Source organism: Acipenser ruthenus, chromosome 3 (genome assembly GCF_902713425.1).
Source record: "Acipenser ruthenus chromosome 3, fAciRut3.2 maternal haplotype, whole genome shotgun sequence".
Lineage (NCBI taxonomy): Eukaryota > Metazoa > Chordata > Actinopteri > Acipenseriformes > Acipenseridae > Acipenser > Acipenser ruthenus.
Genome location: NC_081191.1, coordinates 89,956,412 through 89,977,178, shown reverse-complemented (window position 1 = coordinate 89,977,178; position 20,767 = coordinate 89,956,412). Strand labels below are relative to the sequence as shown.

Below are 20,767 nucleotides of genomic sequence, written 5' to 3'. Positions count from 1 at the left end.
TTCAAGTTAAAACATTTAAAAAAAAAGGGTGTTATTGATGCACAGTATTGGTTCAAACACTGCAGAGGCCATAGGTACTGCTGATAATAGGTCTTCATGCCATATCAGCGCATCACCCCCATTGCAGCTAAGATGCTGCCGTTCTTGGAGGGAGATAACGTAGTCAGATTTAAATGAGACAAAGCTCTAGCTGTATTCCTCCCTTGTGTTCTGCTGAGATAAACTTCAGCAGAGTCTGAGAGCTGCCCCATTTTTTGCTTTTGGCAGGGGTGCTTTAATTGGTAAAATGCAGATTCTTTTTTGATCAGTAGAAGGATTATGTCTGTTATCTGTCTGTATCTTATTTCAAGATGCAAAGGCTTTGCTGAATTACAGATGCCATTTTTTGTTGGGTGGTGGGGGGGGGGGGGGTTGTACAAAGCACTTTGGCCATCTCAAAAGACATATGATTTATTAGCCTGTAATTGATAAAGCTAAGTGGTAGCTTGGGTCCCACAGATTTGTGAAATTGCTTAATACTTAAACTACAATGCATATCCAGGGCTCCTTTCAAATTAACTTTCAAAAAAGAAGGAAAAAGTAAACATGTGTGCTTTTATTTTTTATGTCTCCCTATGGGAAGTCCTGATAATCGTGGTAACACGTGATTGTGTGTGTGTAACAATAAGCCTTTTCCAGCCATCATGTAATGTAGCTGCTAAATCCATCTTGGTGGTGCTTTTACAGTTGTTGGCACATAAGCTGGCAAGGTGAAGATTAATAACCATCCCCTGCACTATCAGTACCTGTTTGTCGATTCTTAGGGAAAAGACCTGTCTGCTCAGCATGGAAATTATTGATTATATAAAAATTGCTATTAGATCATGACGTGATCCATAATCACAAACAATAGTGGACATTCCACTTTCAGAGCTTAAACCATGCATCAAGCTTTCTTCCACAGTCATTTATATCAGTTGACACCCCCAGTCGTTAGGTTTATCCCTTGTATACACACAGTCTGTGAGGAATTTGAACATGCTAGGGCATGGTAGGATATGAGGGGATTCCCAAATAAAACGCTTTTGTATTGCAAAGAACTTTCGACCCAAGATCGGGCAGCTCCTATAGGAAAAGAGAAGGGCAACAATAGAGGTTGGCTGTCGCATATGGTTACAAACGGTTGTTATAGCCTCAAACTTTTAGCATGTTCGCTTTGACAGCTAGAGAGTATGGTAGTTTAGAATGAGCGTCATGTCTGTTTAGTAATGTTAATACGTAAAGATTGAAGCTGTTTTGCTGTGTTGGTGTTGAGAGTCTTGATCCATTGTCTATACAGACAAAACAAACGTTTTGATAAAAGTCTGAGTCTTAGAAAGTCCAGTTGTGCTTTCTTACATTTTGAAAGTGGATTTTTTAAAGAACGGTTTATTTTGGTTACAGTTCGTTCACTTTTGGACAAGCACATGGAAGCAGGGCATAAAGGCCGTATCAAGCTAGACGGGTGCTGTGAGATTTCTAGAAATTAACCTTAGCACTGCTGTATTGTATTCAACATATAGCAACATTTCCATAGTATTACGTCATATTTACAAACTGTTTGATCTGATATGGCATACCTGTAGATTATACTACTAGGGTGCTTTGTTTTAGTTCACTTTTGATAATGTTGTCTAGTATTTTATTTAGAAAACATAGTGTTCTATATCATTCCCTATTGTGTTTCAAACCTGTAGTAGCCAGTGCTGGTGTTGCATGTAATAAAACACTACATTTTAAATGATAGTTTCAATTTAATAATCATACCCTCTTAGTTAGAACTCTGATGGTTTCAAACTGACTAGAGGTTTCGGGTACTACTGATTGAGAGCCCCGAATGTTCTTCAGCTGTAGCATGAGCCAGTTTCCATTCCACCTCTTCCTTTATGCCCTTTTATTTCATTTTCACAAGTAAACATTGTGTGTTCCTGTGGCAGTGTGCCCGCCCCTGTGTGTATATTATGTGTTGTATGTTGCGTGCGTGTGTTAATGTTGGTGTATAGATTGGTACACGGGATATAAACGGGTCTGTGTTTCACGTGTGATTTAAAAAGTGTAGATTTGTATTTAGGCACGAGGAGGGCACAAATCACTTCACGTGCTGGTTAAATGTAATATGTAAGCACGGGGTTGCACAGAATTAATTCACGTGCTGGGATTCAAGTGAATAATTAATTAGTAATTGAATCCCAGCACAACAGTATATATAGACACATTTTCTTTCACTCGGGGTTGGGTGTTCGGTGAGTGGAGAACGGGATTGGAGACAGAGGTAATTGTGAATATATAAAAGTGAATAGTTAGAGTTTTCACTCACCGTGTTTGTTCGTCTGTCTGTTTAAGTGTTTAGTACGTTTTGTTTATCTATTTATTTTGGCGCAAGTGCCATGTCTTGTGTTTTGTCTGTTCCAACCTTTTATTTTCAGTGCTGTTTATTAAATGCTGAGCGAAAGCATTCGCTCAGCTTCACCAAACCACCCCTCTCTGTCTGTTTATTTCCTGCTTCTGGTCTGACGCCACCCTCTCCGGCCGTCTTTGTGACAGTCCCTCAAGAGCCAGTATTTATGACAGCATTGAATTAGTTATGAATGACAACTTCCTGTGCTACACATTGAATGCAAAATGAAAGAGACTGACAGAATTGGTTTGTGTTATAAATGATTGCAGAGAAGTTGAGTCCTAGATGAGTTTTTCACTTTTTCCCTTGTGTCCTTGGGGCAGATCCCTTTCTCCTCAGTCAGGAATGCAGTAATGCAGGTTTCCCCCTCTTCAGGATATTATGTCTGTCTCTCTGTGTTTAAATTGCCTCAGAAGGCACTTCTGAGAGAAGTACAGTATTTTCTTTGTAAAAGGGCCAGATGTTGACTTATCCCCAGAGGATTCTCTGTCTCTGTGTATTTTTGTTTTCATACCAGTCAGTGTTTAACCCATATCAGTCAGTGGTTGGACTCTGTAAAACTTTTACAACAAATGGCCCCTCAAAGTCTTTAGTCGCTGATTTAGAAGAGCTGTACACTGCCTTTATAAGCTGTGGCATTTGAAATGCTTTGCCTAAACAACATTGTCCTTTTAAATCTCCCAATAGAAACTGCTGTAGTTGTATATCTGTCACCAGTCCTCTTGCAGGGGTGAATACAAAATGTAATGGGACAAGTTTTCTTTGAAATCCTATAGAATGTTAACATTGAGACTATGGTGCATCTACCCAGTACTTGAAAAATATACTGTCTATTCTCTTTGATTTCCCCTCTGTAAATAACCAGAACCTGTTGTGAAAACAGAATAAGTTTGAAAGTCTGTCTTCACACAGACAATTTAGCTATATGTTTACAAACCCTTTGTAGGTCTTGTACTGACCTCAGATTAAATAACCACCATAAACCCTTCCCACTGAATTGTAACCCCACTTCCAGGCATGTACATATTCAAAAAGCACTGGGAGCCAATTAACTACTGGCTTCCTGGGGGAGGGGGAAACTCCCTCTAAAGGTCTGATTACACTGTAAACCTGTATGAAAAACCTCCTTGAAATGCTACAAGAACCCGTCATTATTGAGACCTCTTTCTTTTCAACTTTGAAGTGTTTTGCTTGGAGGTCTATGGCATACAGTGTGCTATATAGTGTATGTTTTCTGTTGCTCTTCAAATGCAAATATTTTTACTTGACATGTCTAGTTTGGCCGCTATGGTGTCCCAGGTCTCTTGCTTGCTTTAGCGTTTCCTTATAATCTGGACGAGACATATCACACAGTTGAGGGCATTTTTGCACCTCCAAATCAGTCTTTTGTTCGCCGTCTCTCACTGTACATAGTGCAGATAACATCATACAACAGCACTTCAGTTGATTGGTCTAGATGGAGATTTGCCGCGCGGTATATTTTCAAAAAATCGCTCTGGTTTTTATCCCTCGCAGTTGTCCGCCGTGCCGCTTTTCCGTTCCGCACTCAGTGTAATTGCACCCATTCAAAACAATAGATTCTATTTTTTTTGCCGCATGGTTTACCGCTTTCCACTACCGCGCCCAGTGTAATCAGACCTTAACTCTTCACACAGTTGGACTCACTGCACTGATTAAGGCATTAGCTGAAACATTTGCCTGCTTGGCATTGTTTCTTATTGTTCCACCTCTCGAAGATGGATATGGGAAATGTAAAAAGTGTTCAAAAGCTTTTCTCAGTAAAGGTGTGGAGGGTTCAAAAACAAGCGAGGAGAAAACACTGATGTTTATACTGGTAGATTTGATTACATGTTTACATCAGTCTGTCTTTATTGTGCAGTTACAAAGCGCTTCCTCCAATTTCACATGATGAAAATGCAGCAAAAACATAGCGAGCAAGACAAGCTGCGGTTATGTAAAAGTTAATCATGAAACAGTTTTAGATCTGTGATTTTTAGTTGCTTTTTTGCATTTTCATTTGCAAGTGAAATGCGACATTAGGGCCTTATCGAGCTCTATTCTACAATTTAGAATAGTGACTTTGAATGCTGTTTTAATTCTGGAAACTGGTGTTGTTGTTTTTTTAATCTTTTGCTAAATTGCATTGCCTTTTATCTTTTACGCAGTTCTGTGCATGGGTAACATTTTGATGAAAATATAGTACTGTAAACCAACTACAGTACATCTAAATGGAAGCCTACTTATTTTAAAACACAGTCCTTTCAGCTATGTATTTCTGACATTGTATCTTTTTTGTGTTCCCTGAAAAAAAGGGGTGGAACGGGCCAAAATGAAATAATCAGATATGCGTCACACTCGTTTAACCGTCACTAAAGTCAAAATTTTATAAGGTTGGATGTGTGAGTGCTGACTGTATATGTTCATTATAGTGGATCTTAATTAAAATGTACTTGATAGCCCTTTGATATCTAAGTATTATTAATACATGTTATACCCTAGGGCCATTTAATGTGGGAAATAATAATTTAAAGTTATTGACTACAGATGTAATACATGACAAGGCCCCTTTTAAAAGTTAATGCTGGAGCCATAAATATACAGAGCATCTTAGCCTTCTATCAAAGTTGAAACAGTGCCTTATTATACATGTAATGGGGAAGTCGCTTAACCTCCTTGTGCCTCTGTCCCAATAGAGACATAAATCTTAGTATAAGCAAGAACCCTTTGGAAATAAGTTGTGGCGTCTGACAGTGGCCTGCCTTTTAAAAAAACAATTAGGAAAAAAAAGGTAAGTTATACTTACAAAATGGTGTGTGTGTTTTTTTTTTGTTTCCAGCATATTAACAATGACCACATCCATGGGGAGAAGAAAGAGTTTGTCTGTCGCTGGCTGGATTGCTCTAGGGAGCAAAAGCCTTTTAAGGCTCAGTACATGCTGGTGGTTCACATGAGGAGACACACAGGGGAGAAACCACACAAGTGCACGGTAGGCTTGCAAATCACCGTTTCATCTTTATTTAATTAAAAGTCTCACATACCAGGCTAAGACACTTTATTTGCGAGGGTGTCCTTAGGGACACCAGGCTGATGCAATTCCTACAAGTCACGTACAAATGGACTTGATTGCAACATATCAGTACACAGACAATCACAGCCGTTCTATTTAAAATGTCAAGCAGTTGTCACCACACAAGAGTGTATGTATCGAGCACAACAGTATAGTGAGTGAAGAGCACTCACCCAATACATAACAAAAGAGAGCCGCTAAAGAACAATACAAGGTGTAAAAAAAATCAATTTTTAAAACTGATAGTCCTTCAAAAAGTACCTGTGGAGACAGCAAAAAAAAAATCTTCCTTCACAAGTATTTGTTGATGAAAGCCCATCAGTTGCAATATTGATTTTTGTAGCTTTTTTTGTTTCCTTTTTACTGCATGCAGTGTTTCATAACCTTGTTTGTTCATATTTTATTACAGTATGTTTAAACTGAATGAATGATTTTTTAAATGGATTTTAAAAATCATTCATAAAATCATTCATGGTATCTTGCATAACTGGCCATGGTGAACAAAATTACTGTTTAATTAAAGCTTACCTTTTGAACAACCTGTATGAAGCAGGTCTGTAGTGTGTGATAAATGTACTTTTAGTAGAAGTATTTCATTTTATAGGAAACCTCAGATAGATGGTTTGAGACACCAAACAATGCTTGGTTGTTCAGTATCTTAGTCACTGAATGTTTAAGAATAAAAAATTCTAGTCACATGAAACACAAGAAAATACCACAAATGCAAGTGCATCATTTTAAAGTAGTCAAGATATGCACATAGCCAATTACCTCTTAATAGGCTTGTGCCCAGGCATCTCATTGAAAATAGTTCCTCCTAGTTCTTTGATAATTACCGCACCTTTCAAATTTCATTTCTTCAGTTTAGCTATATAAAAAGCCTGGATACAAAGAAGCACAGTCACGACTTAATCCTTCAAACTAAAAAAAAATATTTTGAAATCTTTGTGGTGAATTTAGTTATACTGTACATTACATAAAAATACATTGATTTATTTGTTCAGGGAAATGAAGTACCTTTTGCTACAATAAAAACAATACCCGTTTCAAACAACACATGTGTTTTCTTGCAGTTTGAAGGTTGTATTAAGGCCTACTCCAGACTTGAAAACTTGAAAACCCACTTGCGGTCTCACACTGGAGAGAAACCATACGTCTGCGAACATGAAAGCTGCAACAAGGCCTTCTCCAACGCTTCGGACCGAGCCAAGCACCAGAACAGAACCCACTCAAACGAGGTAGCACCACACGCACCGCATGACCAGGCATTTCAAGAATGCTGCTGCTTTCTCATTGGTTATTACCCCATTCTCCGCAACTACTAGACAACTCGCAAATATGTGTTTTGTCAACTGGAAATAAATGTACAAGTTATATTAAGCATCCAATGGTTTTCAAAACAAATTGCTTACATTTTATATAGTTTTCTAATAGAGAGGTTGTTTTAACAAGATTGTACATTTTATTATTATTATTAGTAATAGTAGTAGTCGTAGTAGTTGTAGTATTAGTGTTAGTATTATTATTATTATTTTCAAATTATTATAATAATGTTACTTAAAAATAAGGCATTATTTGTACATTGACACAAAAATAGGAGGAGTGGCAAACACTGTTGCAGCAGCAAAGATCATTCAAAATGATCTAGACAGCATTCAGAACTGGGCAGACACATGGCAAATCAAATTTAATATAGAAAAGTGTAAGGTACTGCATGCAGGCAATAAAAATTTGCATTATAAATATCATATGGGAGATACTGAAATTGAAGAAGGAATCTATGAAAAAGACCTAGGAGTTTATGTTGACTCAGAAATGTCTTCATCTAGACAATGTGGGGAAGCTATAAAAAAGGCCAACAAGATACTCGGATATATTGTGAAAAGTGCTGAATTTAAATTAAGGGAAGTAATGTTAAAACTTTACAATGCATTAGTAAGACCCCATCTAGAATATTGTGTTCAGTTCTGGTAACCTTGTTACAAAAAGGATATTGCTGCTCTAGAAAGAGTGCAAAGAAGAGCAACCAGAATTATCCCGGGTTTAAAAGGCATGTCGTATGCAGACAGGCTAAAAGAATTGAATTATTATTATTATTATTATTTATTTCTTAGCAGACGCCCTTATCCAGGGCGACTTACAATTGTTACAAGATATCACATTATACATTATTTCACATTATACAGATATCACATTATTTTTACATACAATTACCCATTTATACAGTTGGGTTTTTACTGGAGCAATCTAGGTAAAGTACCTTGCTCAAGGGTACAACAGCAGTGTCCCCCACTGGGGATTGAACCCACAACCCTCCGGTCAAGAGTCCAGAGCCCTAACCACTACCACTGAATCTATTGAACAAAAAAGACTACGTGGTGATCTGATTCAAGCATTCAAAATTCTAAAAGATATTGACAATGTCGACCCAGGGGACTTTTACAACCTGAAAAAAGAAGCAAGGACCAGGGGTCACAAATGGAGATAAGATAAAGGGGCATTCAGAACAGAAAATAGGAGGCACTTTTTTACACAGAGAATTGTGAGGGTCTGGAACCAACTCCCCAGTAATGTTGTTGAAGCTGACACCCTGGGATCCTTCAAGAAGCTGCTTGATGAGATTCTGGGATCAATAAGCTACTAACAACCAAACGAGCAAGATGTTCTTATGTTCTTATGTTCTTATGTGAGAGTTATGCGTTTGTTTGTTATTTTTATGTTAAGAAAATATTAACACCCTACTGTAACAAACTGAAAGATATTGTAGTTAAAAGCCTAGATGGAACCAAAATGCATATTTTATCCTGACTAAAAAGACTAAAATGTTCTTCTTCCTGCATTATTGTTTAATGTTATAAAGAAGGAGCACCACATGATAATGCAGATCATGTTTATCAAGGTTAATGTTTAATGGTTTACCTTGTAATGTAAGCAGCGTTTACTAGGAGATATGGTACTGCCATGTTTCTGCAGTGATTGTAGTGGGCTGTCTGCCACTTCCCCATTGTACCAAACTCAGTTTTAACTTTGTATGTTTTCCCAATTGAGTGCCAATAAATTAAGAACAAAGTTTAAAAAGGGAAAGAGACTTCTATTGATTCCTTTGGGTTACATTTCCTTGGCTGATATTTCTAAACGTGGACAGCCCAGGCTTTGAGAACAGCTTTCCCAGCTCAGCAGGATCATAGGTTTATTTTTTCTCATGGGCTGTGTTTTGTTACAGTACTAATATGGACAGATTTATTACTGGCCTAGTCAAATGTCATGAGATTTTTTATCCAATCTCGCTATCTGCGGTATGTATTCATGTACTTATTTAAGTCAGTTGCAAATACTTTTCTTTGGCATGATAGGTTTTCTGCAGTTCCCATTAATGTCAATAGCAGGCCACAGTTAGCAAGACAATGGCGACTTTTCTGAGAGACTTCAATCTTAGTGAGATCATTCGATTTGGATGGGTTTAATAAAAAAAAAGTACTCTTGTGTTCCAGTGCTCCTCAAAGAGGTCCAATGCCAGTCAATGTCTGTCAGTGCTTGCTCCTGGTATTGCAATGTCTGCTAGCTAAACTGTTGTAGGGAGTCTTTCATCTTACACCACTCTGATTTTCCTTGACAGAAACCTTACATTTGTAAGATCCCCGGCTGCACAAAGCGTTACACTGACCCAAGTTCCCTCCGAAAGCACGTCAAGACAGTCCACGGCCCTGAGGCTCACGTGACAAAGAAGCAGCGTGGAGACATCCATCCACGACCTCCTCCCAGAGACCCTGGCAGCAACTCCCAGTCCAGATCCCCAGGACAGCACCCTCAAGGGGGCTTCAGAGACCAAAGGGATTACAACCACACTACCTCAAAGCAGGACGAATGTCTGCAGGTTAAGGCAATAAAGACAGAGAAACCTATGGTGTGTAAACCAGTCTATTTGTACTTTTATATTCCCCAAATAGCTCAGATTAGATTCCATATTTTAGTTGCAGTCAACAGTCAGTAAATACATTTCTGAGATTCCACATGTGAGTCCTTAGTTTTTCACAGCTGATAAAATTAAAGTCGTCATTTGTGTTTGACAGCAGTATTTGACTAATATAATTGCAATATTGTTAACACTGTAAGGTTGCTGTTTATAACACTCATTGAGATGTTTTTGATTGAATAAATTATTTGTAAGATCTGATAGCGTAACAAACTTAACCATAAATGCCCTAAAACTCTCTGAAGATGCGTATACATGGTGCATGGATCCACCGTTAATTAGTTAAAACCACAGGTTTATGTAAACACTAGACAGGAACACATGTAGACTGAACAAGTTTTTCTTTAAAACCATTATGTTTTGTGAATATCAGCTTAAATAAGATCAAACGTTGTGTGAATACAGTATAAGTATATTATATTATTAGATGCATGTTCCTGCAGGGTTGTGAGTGGCCTAATACACTTTAAAATGGCCCACTGCACTTTACAACAAATATGAGTTTGCTGGTTATTTTTTCTTGGCCTTTTTCCTCTATTAACTGAATGTCTCTTCTGTCCAATGCTCTTGCATATCTTGTTCTAACTTCCTAAGGACAGTGGGTAATAAGGTGAGGAGATTTTTAATTTCCTGCATCTTTCCCATGATTTCATTTGTCTAACATGATAACTCAGATGCCCATCACACACCTTGTTGGTCATATGAACAGGTTGCTTGGTTACACAGCAGTCAGTCACACTGTATACCATATACATCACACTGTCCAAGCTCCATATTCAACCTTATTTAACTTCATTCTGGCTCAAATCATGTGTCTGTGACAGTAAAACTAAGGAACTCCGTAGGCTGGCAGACCAACATTTCTACACAAGAATTTTTTGTTTGTCTACCATACTAAAAAGTTCCTTTGGTTTTACTCAGGTTTTATGGTGCTTAAGTTATGGACAATCTATTACTGTAAGCCATAAATAAAGTCGTCTTCCAAAACTACTTCTTTCACAGCACCTATGGCTAATTTGTACTAATAATTTGTTTGGAGTTAGTGACTTATTCCTCCAGAGAGAATTTATTCAGGCCTTATGGATACAGGAAAGCTTTGTTGACATCGGTCTTGTAAAAATAAAAATACTTTTTATTCATCCTAAAATGCTTCACACAAGCATAGCCTGTCTACGTTTTACCAGTTCAAATGCGATTGCTCTATAAATACATAGCAGCAACCTGTTTTTCCACAATTACTTCCCCTCTGGAGTACTTCCTCTGCCAGGACCTACTGTTGGTTTCAAAGGAAACACACACGAGAGAAAGTGATTTAATTTAGACCTTCACTATGAACCATTTCCTAAAGAAAGCTTTCCATTTCTGCTAAACAAACTTGAAGGAGATATTGAATAGTTCGCTTCTGGTCAGCACTAAGAATGTATGGTTTCTTTTCAGGCGTCTCAGCCAAGCCCTGACGGTCAGTCTTCATGCAGCAGTGAACAGCCCCCCAGCAGCAACAATTCCAGCAGTGGAATCCAGCTTGCTCTGAATGGTGGAGGCAGCATGGGAGACCTCAGTGCCATTGAGGAGGCCCCCATCATGGATTCTACAGTGTCCACAGCAACCGCAGCACTCGGCCTGCAGGCCCGGAGGAATGTGGCAGGGATGAGATGGATGGAGCAGGTCAAAATGGAGAGGCTGAAACAAGTCAATGGAGCCCTACCAAGGCTGAGCCCCGTTCCACCTCCAAAAGGCCCATCCCTGCCTCCCGTTTTAGGAAATGGTAAGATCCTGTTTGTAGAAAATACCTCAGCATCACACAAGCTAGCGAGAAACAGCAGGCACTGCTTGGATGGGAACTTTTGCAAGAAAAATCAAGTTTCTGATCTCTCCATTAAACCCAGGCTTGTATTAGAACTTCAAAAAACCCACTGTGTAAATAGTTACTTAACATTGTGCTATTAACTTACAAAACTTCCTGTTATTAAAATATTCAACCATCAAAATGTAGCTTAGCTTGAATGGCTAAAGTACGGTAATGTAGAAAAGATTGCTAAATTAAATGTGTTTATTTGACACCTGAAATTGTATAAAGGTCATAACCTAAATGTTTATTGAATACTGTATGTATAGATACATGAAACACAAAAAAATGTTTTATGTTTGAGCATGGAGGAAAAATAATATTTCAGAGCATGTCACACAAAGGATCAATAAACCTTAATGCACAGAATCCTGTCTGTGTGTGTTATGCACTGTTTCACTTTTTATGTATGACACCAGTCAGGGAATCTCACATTCACTGCCTCACATTCCCCCATTGTTAGGTAGCAGCACCAACAACATGAATAGACTCACAATCTTCTCTGAGCCGCATCACCCTTATTTTAGTTTCCCCCAACTTTCCATGTGATCATGATTCACATCTTTAATCAACCTCATCCACCTCTGATCATTTCCAAACTCTTTATTAACCAACTGTGTGGATCAAGACAGCTTATAACTGTATTTAGTCTGTACTACTTGACGTTTTCCTTTATCACGTACATGTATGTGCATTGTTAAATACTGTTTGTAACTACATTCACTTCTACTGGGTAAATACTCAATTTTATTCTTGTACTGTAGCCTTGAAAACAAAAGTCAGCAAACTTAGTATGAAAAGCCCTGTATTGTCATCAGTAAGCAACTAGTTTCAGTTTGATCTATTGGGTTAGTTGACATGACTAAACAGTATCTCCTTGAATACTGTGATTCATATATACAGCCTGGTTCTAAGCATGCATTATATTAAAGATAACATGTAACATTATATACTGTACTTTTATGTCAACATATAATTAGACCTATGCCTTCTGTACCAACATTCATACTACTGAAAGATACTGACATTCTTGTCTCCAGTTAATAATTTTGTCATCGTCTGTTGACCAAATACAGTATCCAGTTTGCTATCTCATGTATTATGCTACTATCATGTATTATGCACTTTCCACTGTATTTAATGTATTATGCATTTTTTTTTTTTTTTTAATTGTATAGCATGTATTATGCATTTCTCTGTATCTAAAGCGTTATGGATTTTCTTGTTGTTACTGCATCTTGTAAAGCGCTTTGTGATGGTGGTCCACAAGGCGCTATATAAAATAAAGATTGATTGATTGATTGATTGATAATGTTTAAACTTTTAAAATAACCAAAACTTCCAGAACTAAAATCCAGTATTCAATACCGTTTACGGCATTGTGATAATAACCAGGTCACAGAAATATAATATTTAATTAATATGTTTATATATTGGATACATATATTGGATATATTGTTTATATATTGGATACATAATGGTTCCATATGAGACATCTCAACTTGGATAATATACAATGGGCCCTAAGAAATAGGCACAAGGCAAATATAAAAAGCAAAATAAAATGTTAAATGTATAAAACAATAATTTAGTTGCCCCTTCTTTCAAGTTTTATACTATTGTTTTATCCCTCTCAGAACATTTTGCATAAGTTTCAAAATAAGGTTAATGGATAGTTATTACCAGCTTCTCCCTTCTATTACATTTTTCTTTAATCTGACTGTTTTCTGACAGCTTTGTCGATATCTGTCTAATTGCAGGCTCACGGACCGGCTCCTACAATACTGGCGGTGGATCCATGACCATCCTTCCCAATAGGAATGAGCTCTCCATCACTGACATCACAGTATTGAACCTGTTGAACGACCGACGGGACAGCACGACCAGCACCGTAAGCTCAGCCTACCTGAGCAGCCGGCGCTCTTCAGGAATCTCTCCCTGCTTCTCCAGCCGCAGGTCCAGCCAGGCCTCGCAGGCCGAGGGGCGGCACCACAACATCAGCGTGACAGACTCAGCGTACGACCCCATCTCCACAGATGCTTCTAGACGCTCCAGCGAAGCCAGCCAGAGTGGCGGTGGGAATGGCGGAGGCTTGCTGAACCTCACACCTGCCCAGCATTACAGGCTCAAGGCCAAATATGCTGCTGCTACTGGGGGACCGCCACCAACACCACTGCCAAACATGGAACACATGAGCCTAAAAACCAGAATGGCGATGATGGGCGACTGCAAGGAAACCGGGCTTTCTCCTTTGCCTCCTGTGAACGTGCCGCGGAGATGCAGTGATGGCACGGCTAATGGATATGGTAGGAGGGGTCTTTTGCCTCATGAAGCACTAGGGAACAGTATACGGAGAGCCAGTGATCCTGTAAGGACAGTATCTGACCCATTTAACCTTCCCAGAGTCCAGCGGTTCAACAGCCTCAACAATGTGAACCCTCTCCCCATGCCTCCGTTCACAGAAAGGAGAAACTTGAGTCTCCAGAACTACAACCGCTCTGATGGCAACCTGCGTCGCTCCATGTATTCACCTTGCCCCCCCAGCATCAGCGAGAATATTGCCATGGAAGCAATGGCAATGGAAGCAGAGGGTCTCCTTAGCGATGAGGACATCCTGCCCGATGATGTGGTGCAGTACCTTAACTCCCAGAACCAGGCACTCTACGACAACCTGAACGCCATACCAAGAAGTGAAGGCCCCCAGAACATCACAGCAGGCATACCTGATAGGTATGATCAGTTGCAGGCACCAGCAGTAGGCCAGCAGTACCATAGCCCTGAGCATGAAACAAACAAGGACGACATGCCTATCCAGTGGAATGAGGTCAGCTCAGGGAGTACTGACAAGTCGCCTCCCAAGCAGAAGTATGGACAGCGACCACCAGCCAGCCAGCCCAACCGGACCTTTGGGCTGTTTAACAACATGGTGGTACAGCAACAACAACAACAGCAGCAGCAGAACATACCTAGGGACAACCAAGAGATCTATGCCAACCAACAAAATGACTACCAGCAAAACATTGAGATGGACACATATAATGTCCAGGATGCTTTGGGTAATACAAACAATGCTGGCAGTGCTTTTGGCGTACAGATGAACAAAGGGCAACAGCAATACAGACATAATTTTGGGAGGATTGATAATTCTTACAACGGGGATGCACAGAGCCAGGAGATCAGAAGCAATGGCATACAGATGATAAATGACAACCAACACAACATCATGCAGGCCTCTGTGGCAGCAGGATGCCAAGTTGCCAACATGACTGGTGAACTACAGCAGCGGGCACATTCTATCCAGCGTAATTACATGCAGACCCAGCCAATGGTCCAGCAAATGAATGAGGGTTTACCCTTTCAAGGATTGAACAGAGGGAACCCAATTGCTATGGGACAATACCCCTCTCACTCTCAGTCTGCCCAAGGCCAAGTGCTGCAGGGCTATTCTCAGTTAGCGCCTGTTACTCAGCAAAACAGTGTTATGTATAATTCCAATAGGCAGCAGCAGAGGAACAACATGGCACAGCAGGGTCAAATGAGGAATGGGAACCCAACATTTCAGGTTACTAGTGTGAAGTTGGAAATGCAGGACCAGCTACAACAGACCTCCTGCTCTGGGATGCAGAATTACCCAGGACAGGTGTTTGACCAAAACATGGGCTTCAAACCGGCAGCCGTAAAGCCTGCCTCATTCTCTGACCAGGAGAACAATTGTATGCTGGGTGCTACCACCAACAATAACGACCCCTCCGAGCTTCTGTCTCCAGGGGCCAACCAGGTCACCAGCACAGAGGAAAACAACAGCAATAGCCTGGACAATGTTCAGTTGGATTTTGATGCCATCCTGGATGATGGGGACCATGCTAGCTTAATTTCCGGGGTCTTGAGTCCAAGTATCTTTCAGAACCTCTCCAGGAACTCTTCCCGCCTCACCACTCCTCGAGCTTCAATGCCATTCCACAGCGTGCCTGGCGGCCTCACCAATATGGCTGTTGGGGACATGAGTTCTTTGCTGACCTCCCTTGCAGAAGAAAGCAAATTTCTTGCCATCATGCAATAGACATTCATGACTGATATATTGAACTACAGGAAAAGGGACTTTTAATAGACAAAGTTTAACAAAACAAAATCAAAGTAAGACGTGCTGTAGCCATCTCATCCTTGGAAAGGGATGCTTTTAAAGTATATTCCTTTTCTGGAATGAAGACTTTTTTTTTAAGCCCTTATATTTTGTATTTTTCATTATTATATTAGGAAGATATTGTCTTCCATTGATGTAATTGAAACAGTATTCTGTGTATTGTCACCGTTTTTGCTGTAAAATGTAGATATACTGCATGTTGTAAGGTCAAATGTAAACACTGTCTTCATTGGTTAGTAAGGTGATCCATCTGGTGATGTTGTGACTGAAGAGCAATTAAGTGGACATCTGCATAGAAGTTGTCGGCACTACAGGTTAAAACGGGTTTAAAAATCACATACAACTGGACCCAAAGGGTGTGTTTTTTCATTCTTGTTTGCTGACGTGTATACTTCATTCTTCAAAAGCTTACAGACATGCTCAAATTTGTTGGTACCCTTACAGCTCATTGAAATAATGCTTCATTCCTCCTGAAAAGTGATGAAATTAAAAGCTATTTTATCATGTATACTTGCATGCCTTTGGTATGTCATAGAATAAAGCTAAGAAGCTGTGAAAAGAGATGAATTATTGCTTATTCTACAAAGATATTCTAAAATGGCCTGGACACATTTGTTGGTACCCCTTAGAAAAGATAATAAATAACTGGATTATAGTGATATTTCAAACTAATTAGTTTCTTTAATTAGTATCACACATGTCTCCAATCTTGTAATCAGTCATTCAGCCTATTTAAATGGAGAAAAGTAGTCACTGTGCTGTTTGGTATCATTGTGTGCACCACACTGAACATGGACCAGAGAAAGCAAAGGAGAGAGTTGTCTGAGGAGATCAGAAAGAAAATAATAGACAAGCATGGTAAAGGTAAAGGCTACAAGACCATCTCCAAGCAGCTTGATGTTCCTGTGACAACAGTTGCAAATATTATTAAGAAGTTTAAGGTCCATGGAACTGTAGCCAACCTCCCTGGGCGTGGCCGCAAGAGGAAAATCGACCCCAGATTGAACAGAAGGATAGTGCGAATGGTAGAAAAAGAACCAAGGATAACTGCCAAAGAGATACAAGCTGAACTCCAAGGTGAAGGTACGTCAGTTTCTGATCGCACCATCCGTCGCTTTTAGAGCGAAAGTGGGCTCCATGGAAGAAGACCCAGGAGGACTCCACTTTTGAAAGAAAAACATAAAAAAGCCAGACTGGAATTTGCTAAAATGCATATTGACAAGCAACAATCCTTCTGGGAGAATGTCCTTTGGAAAACTGGAGTCAAAACTGGAGCTTTTTGGCAAGTCACATCAGCTCTATGTTCACAGACGAAAAAATGAAGCTTTCAAAGAAAAGAACACCATACCTACAGTGAAACATAGAGGAGGCTCGGTTATGTTTTGGGGCTGCTTTGCTGCGCCTGGCACAGGGTGCCTTGAATCTGTGCAGGGCACAATGAAATCTCAAGACTATCAAGGCATTCTGGAGCGAAACGTACTGCCCAGTGTCAGAAAGCTCTGTCTCAGTCGCAGGTCATGGGTCCTCCAACAGGATAATGACCCAAAACACACAGCTAAAAGCACCCAAGAATGGATAAGAACAAAACATTGGACTATTCTGAAGTGGCCTTCTATGAGTCCTGATCTGAATCTTATCGAACATCTATGGAAAGAGCTGAAACTTGCAGTCTGGAGAAGGCACCCATCAAACCTGAGACAGCTGGAGCAGTTTGCTCAGGAAGAGTGGGCCAAACTACCTGTTATCAGGTGCAGAAGTCGCATTGAGAGCTACAGAAAACGTTTGATTGCAGTGATTGCCTCTAAAGGTTGTGCAACAAAATATTAGGTTAGCGGTCCCATCATTTTTGTCCATGCCATTTTCATTTGTTTTCTTATTTACAATATTATGTTGAATAAAAAATCAAAAGCAAAGTCTGATTTCTATTAAATATGGAATAAACAATGGTGGATGCCAATTACTTTTGTCAGTTTCAAGTTATTTCAGAGAAAATTGTGCATTCTTCGTTTTTTGTGGAGGGGTACCAACAAATTTGAGCACGTCTGTATGTCTTAATTGCCGCAGTACGTGTTCTTCTGCATACGCTTACATCCACCGTCCTGATTAGGAACTGGTAATGGTTATGTCTCAATTGTGGATGGATATTTAGTAGCCCACATGATGCATATCTGCATTTTTCTATGTGTGTTTACACTGTGTGTATATAACTTTTTTGTTTGTATATTGCATATTCAGAATATGCATATATTGTTTTCATACTTTTTTGCTTTTTTGTTAGTTTTACAGTACATGAACATTTGGAACATGCCAGCGTGCTTTCTCTTGAAGTTATACAGAGAGTATTTGAGTCCCTAGAATTCTATTGAGTGCATTGTGATTGGACAAGAGAAAATGCTGTGGTGTATAACTGTTTTAGTGAACTGAGGGTTTTATTTTCTTGTTAGGAAGACTAAAAGTCTCCTAGAATGAGGAGTTATATGTTCTCACAAGTATGATTCAGTCTTGATGTGAGGCATACTGTACATCAGGGTTCATTAACCAGGGTTAGTGTGAACCATCCAACCTCGGATTAGAGAATACCTCCTTTATATCACTTTACGTGGGAGCTAAAAACTTGATTTGTTCATTAAATATGTTGTGTAGACCATGTGTCCAGTTTTGTGGGGGTACTGTATGAAAAGTACTAATGTACAATTTTGGCAGTGAAGTTTTCTTTAAAAAAAAACAACCCTTTTTGTTTCAATATTTGTCTCTGTAAAAAGAAGGTACTGCTTTTTATTTTGTGTTTTCTTTTTTCAGTAGTGTAAAGTGTAAAGCCTAGGTACAGCTATGTATGTCAAAGATGCACCAGTATTTGTTGTCCCCTGAAGAAAAATAAAGGGCTGTGTTCATAAAGCATGTTTATCAAGGGTTTCCTATTTAAATGTGGTTACATATGTGCAAGTTGAGTTACACATTTCAAGCTTAAAGGAGCTTTCAATGAAATTTCAACCGTTATTCATATAATATAAACAGGATTTACTGAGCCCTAAGTGTTTAAGGTATGTGCCTTATTTGTGTTCATGTTACAAAGAGCTTAACAGGAACACTGCCGAATTCCATTGTTAAGTATTAATACTGTTTGACATTTCTTGTAACCTGTAGCATTTCATTGTTTGAAAACCCATTTTTTATTGTTTGAAAACTCATCAGTTTTTGGGAGGCATTGTGGTGCATCTTGCAGACTTGTAAAATACACAACTTTGAATTATTTTTCTTTTCTTTTTTTAGAGCTTTTTGTAAAACCGTAATTGCAAGTAATCATTTTTGTATCTGTAAATACATTATATGTTATCTAGATTTAGAACTTACATAAAAACAAGATTCACTGGCCAACATTTGATGAATTTTACAGCAGGGATTCAAAGGTCCAAGCCTTGGTTCAGACAGAAGGCTCTGTAGCATTGTGTGCATAGAACAATGTGCATTTGCTGTCAGAACTGCTTAGCTCTTTTATAACTGAGGGAAATGTTTGTACAATTTTAATAAAAAAAGAACTATATTTGATCCCTGTTTTTATTTTTGCAGTTGGCGATTGTTGAATTGGCTCAGTCCTTTTTCTGTTAAGCACAGTCCCCAACAGAACATGCTCGTCAAGTTGACTAATATCACCCTAGACACCGTTTACTGGTATTGCAAATGCAGTCATGATTAGAAATGCAAATAATGACATAAACTGCAACACTCATATGTTAAAATGAAAAATCTTATATGCAATTTGACCAGAGATTATGTTAAACCTAGGAATCTGGTTTTAAGCTCCTTTTTGACTACGACAATGTGTTAGAGATAGGTTGCATATTACGTAATGTACTGTGTATGGTTTGGCATATGAATGCTTCAGTTAGAAATAAATAAAGAAAATACACTTCCTTATTCCTGGTACAAATGACTTCCTGTGTTCAATTTCGATTTCCATGGATCTTGCCTTCTCTGGTTGACAACAGGAGTGAGCCTCAAACAGGAAGTAAAAGTGTACCAGAATGAGCTAAATGCGAGCTTTACAAAACTATAACTACAAATGAACACTGTGGGGTGTGGAAGTGCTTTAAACATTTGTGAAAAATTAACTTCTCTAAAAGCTGACAACATTATACTACATAGTTGTAAAAATGTTGATACAAGTAACACGAACGGCCTTCTCTAATCTGGAAAGGTCAATTTTACGACCTAATCACCCTTTTTTCACCACCATAACATTTTTTTTCTTAACACTTTCGTTTCCTTTCCACTGCATTTCGTTTTCTTTCTCGCTCTCTGCAATGGTTCATTTTAAACCATTAGTACACGTCTGTCTTGAAGCTGATTTACAATGTTGTTTTGTTTATCAACTCCACATGCAGGATTCTGGCCTCTTAAACGGCTTTAGTCACCATCAAATTCAAATGTTGCTTTAGGATATATATTTTTTTTATAATTGCAAGTGTACTGATTGCCAAAGTGTTTGATCAGAGTTACCAACAATATGTGCAGTGATGTTAATGTATTCCTATCTTAAGGCCAAGGCACAGTAATATTTTCCAATACTGGCAGATCCACTGCCCTGCATGTGAATCACACAAATCCTAATCTTGTGCGGGGGAAGAAGTAGCCTGCAATGACAACCTTTTAAAGTTCTTTAATGTGATGCAGTAGTAACCCAGTCATGCCTTAAAATGTTTTACCATCATCTGAACTTCTTTTCTATTTTTATGACTGTTTCAGTTTGTATGTTCTAAGATAACAGGTAATTATTATTATTATTATTATTTATTTCTTAGCAGACGCCCTTATCCAGGGCGACTTACAATTGTTACAACATATCACATTATACATTATTTCACATATATCACATTATTTTTACATACAATTACCCATTTATACAGTTGGGTTATTACTGGAGCAATCTAGGTAAAGTACCTTGCTCAAGGGTACAGCAGCAGTGTCCCCTACCAGGGATTGAACCCACGACCCTCCGATCAAAAGTCCAAAGCCCTAACCACTACTCCACACTGCTGCCCACAGGTAATATTAACATCTGACACAAAAAAATAAAAGGCTTTACATTGGGTACCCTCAATGTAAAGAATATGCTAATCACATTATCCTTAACACTTCATAAATATTCAGATTCTATTTTCAGTGAACAATAGTACAACTATGCCACTGGTGTTTTTAGTGCCTTCTGATTGATCCTCCCTTATGATTCTCCTTGGCCAGGTCAAGCCATGGTGCCTTAGTATCGTATATTGTATCTTGCATTAACTATTCACTTATACTTTAGTGGTTCAATTTGTGACAACTAT

At 38.9% G+C, this 20,767-nt stretch overlaps 1 protein-coding gene across 3 annotated transcripts in view; it reads left to right on the top strand.

Moving 5' to 3' along the window:
• LOC117435530 (transcriptional activator GLI3-like) overlaps positions 1-19,385 on the top strand; it is a 123,650-nt gene extending 104,265 nt beyond the window's left edge. For all 3 annotated transcript variants that reach the window (XM_059018740.1, XM_059018739.1, XM_059018741.1), the window contains 5 exons: positions 5,253-5,402; positions 6,557-6,721; positions 9,100-9,387; positions 10,894-11,221; positions 13,063-19,385. In XM_059018740.1, the coding sequence (XP_058874723.1) occupies positions 5,253-5,402; positions 6,557-6,721; positions 9,100-9,387; positions 10,894-11,221; positions 13,063-15,362 (3,231 nt within the window). In that variant the 3' untranslated portion in view covers positions 15,363-19,385. The remainder of the gene's footprint in view (positions 1-5,252; positions 5,403-6,556; positions 6,722-9,099; positions 9,388-10,893; positions 11,222-13,062) is intronic.
• The last annotated feature ends 1,382 nt before the right edge of the window (positions 19,386-20,767 follow it).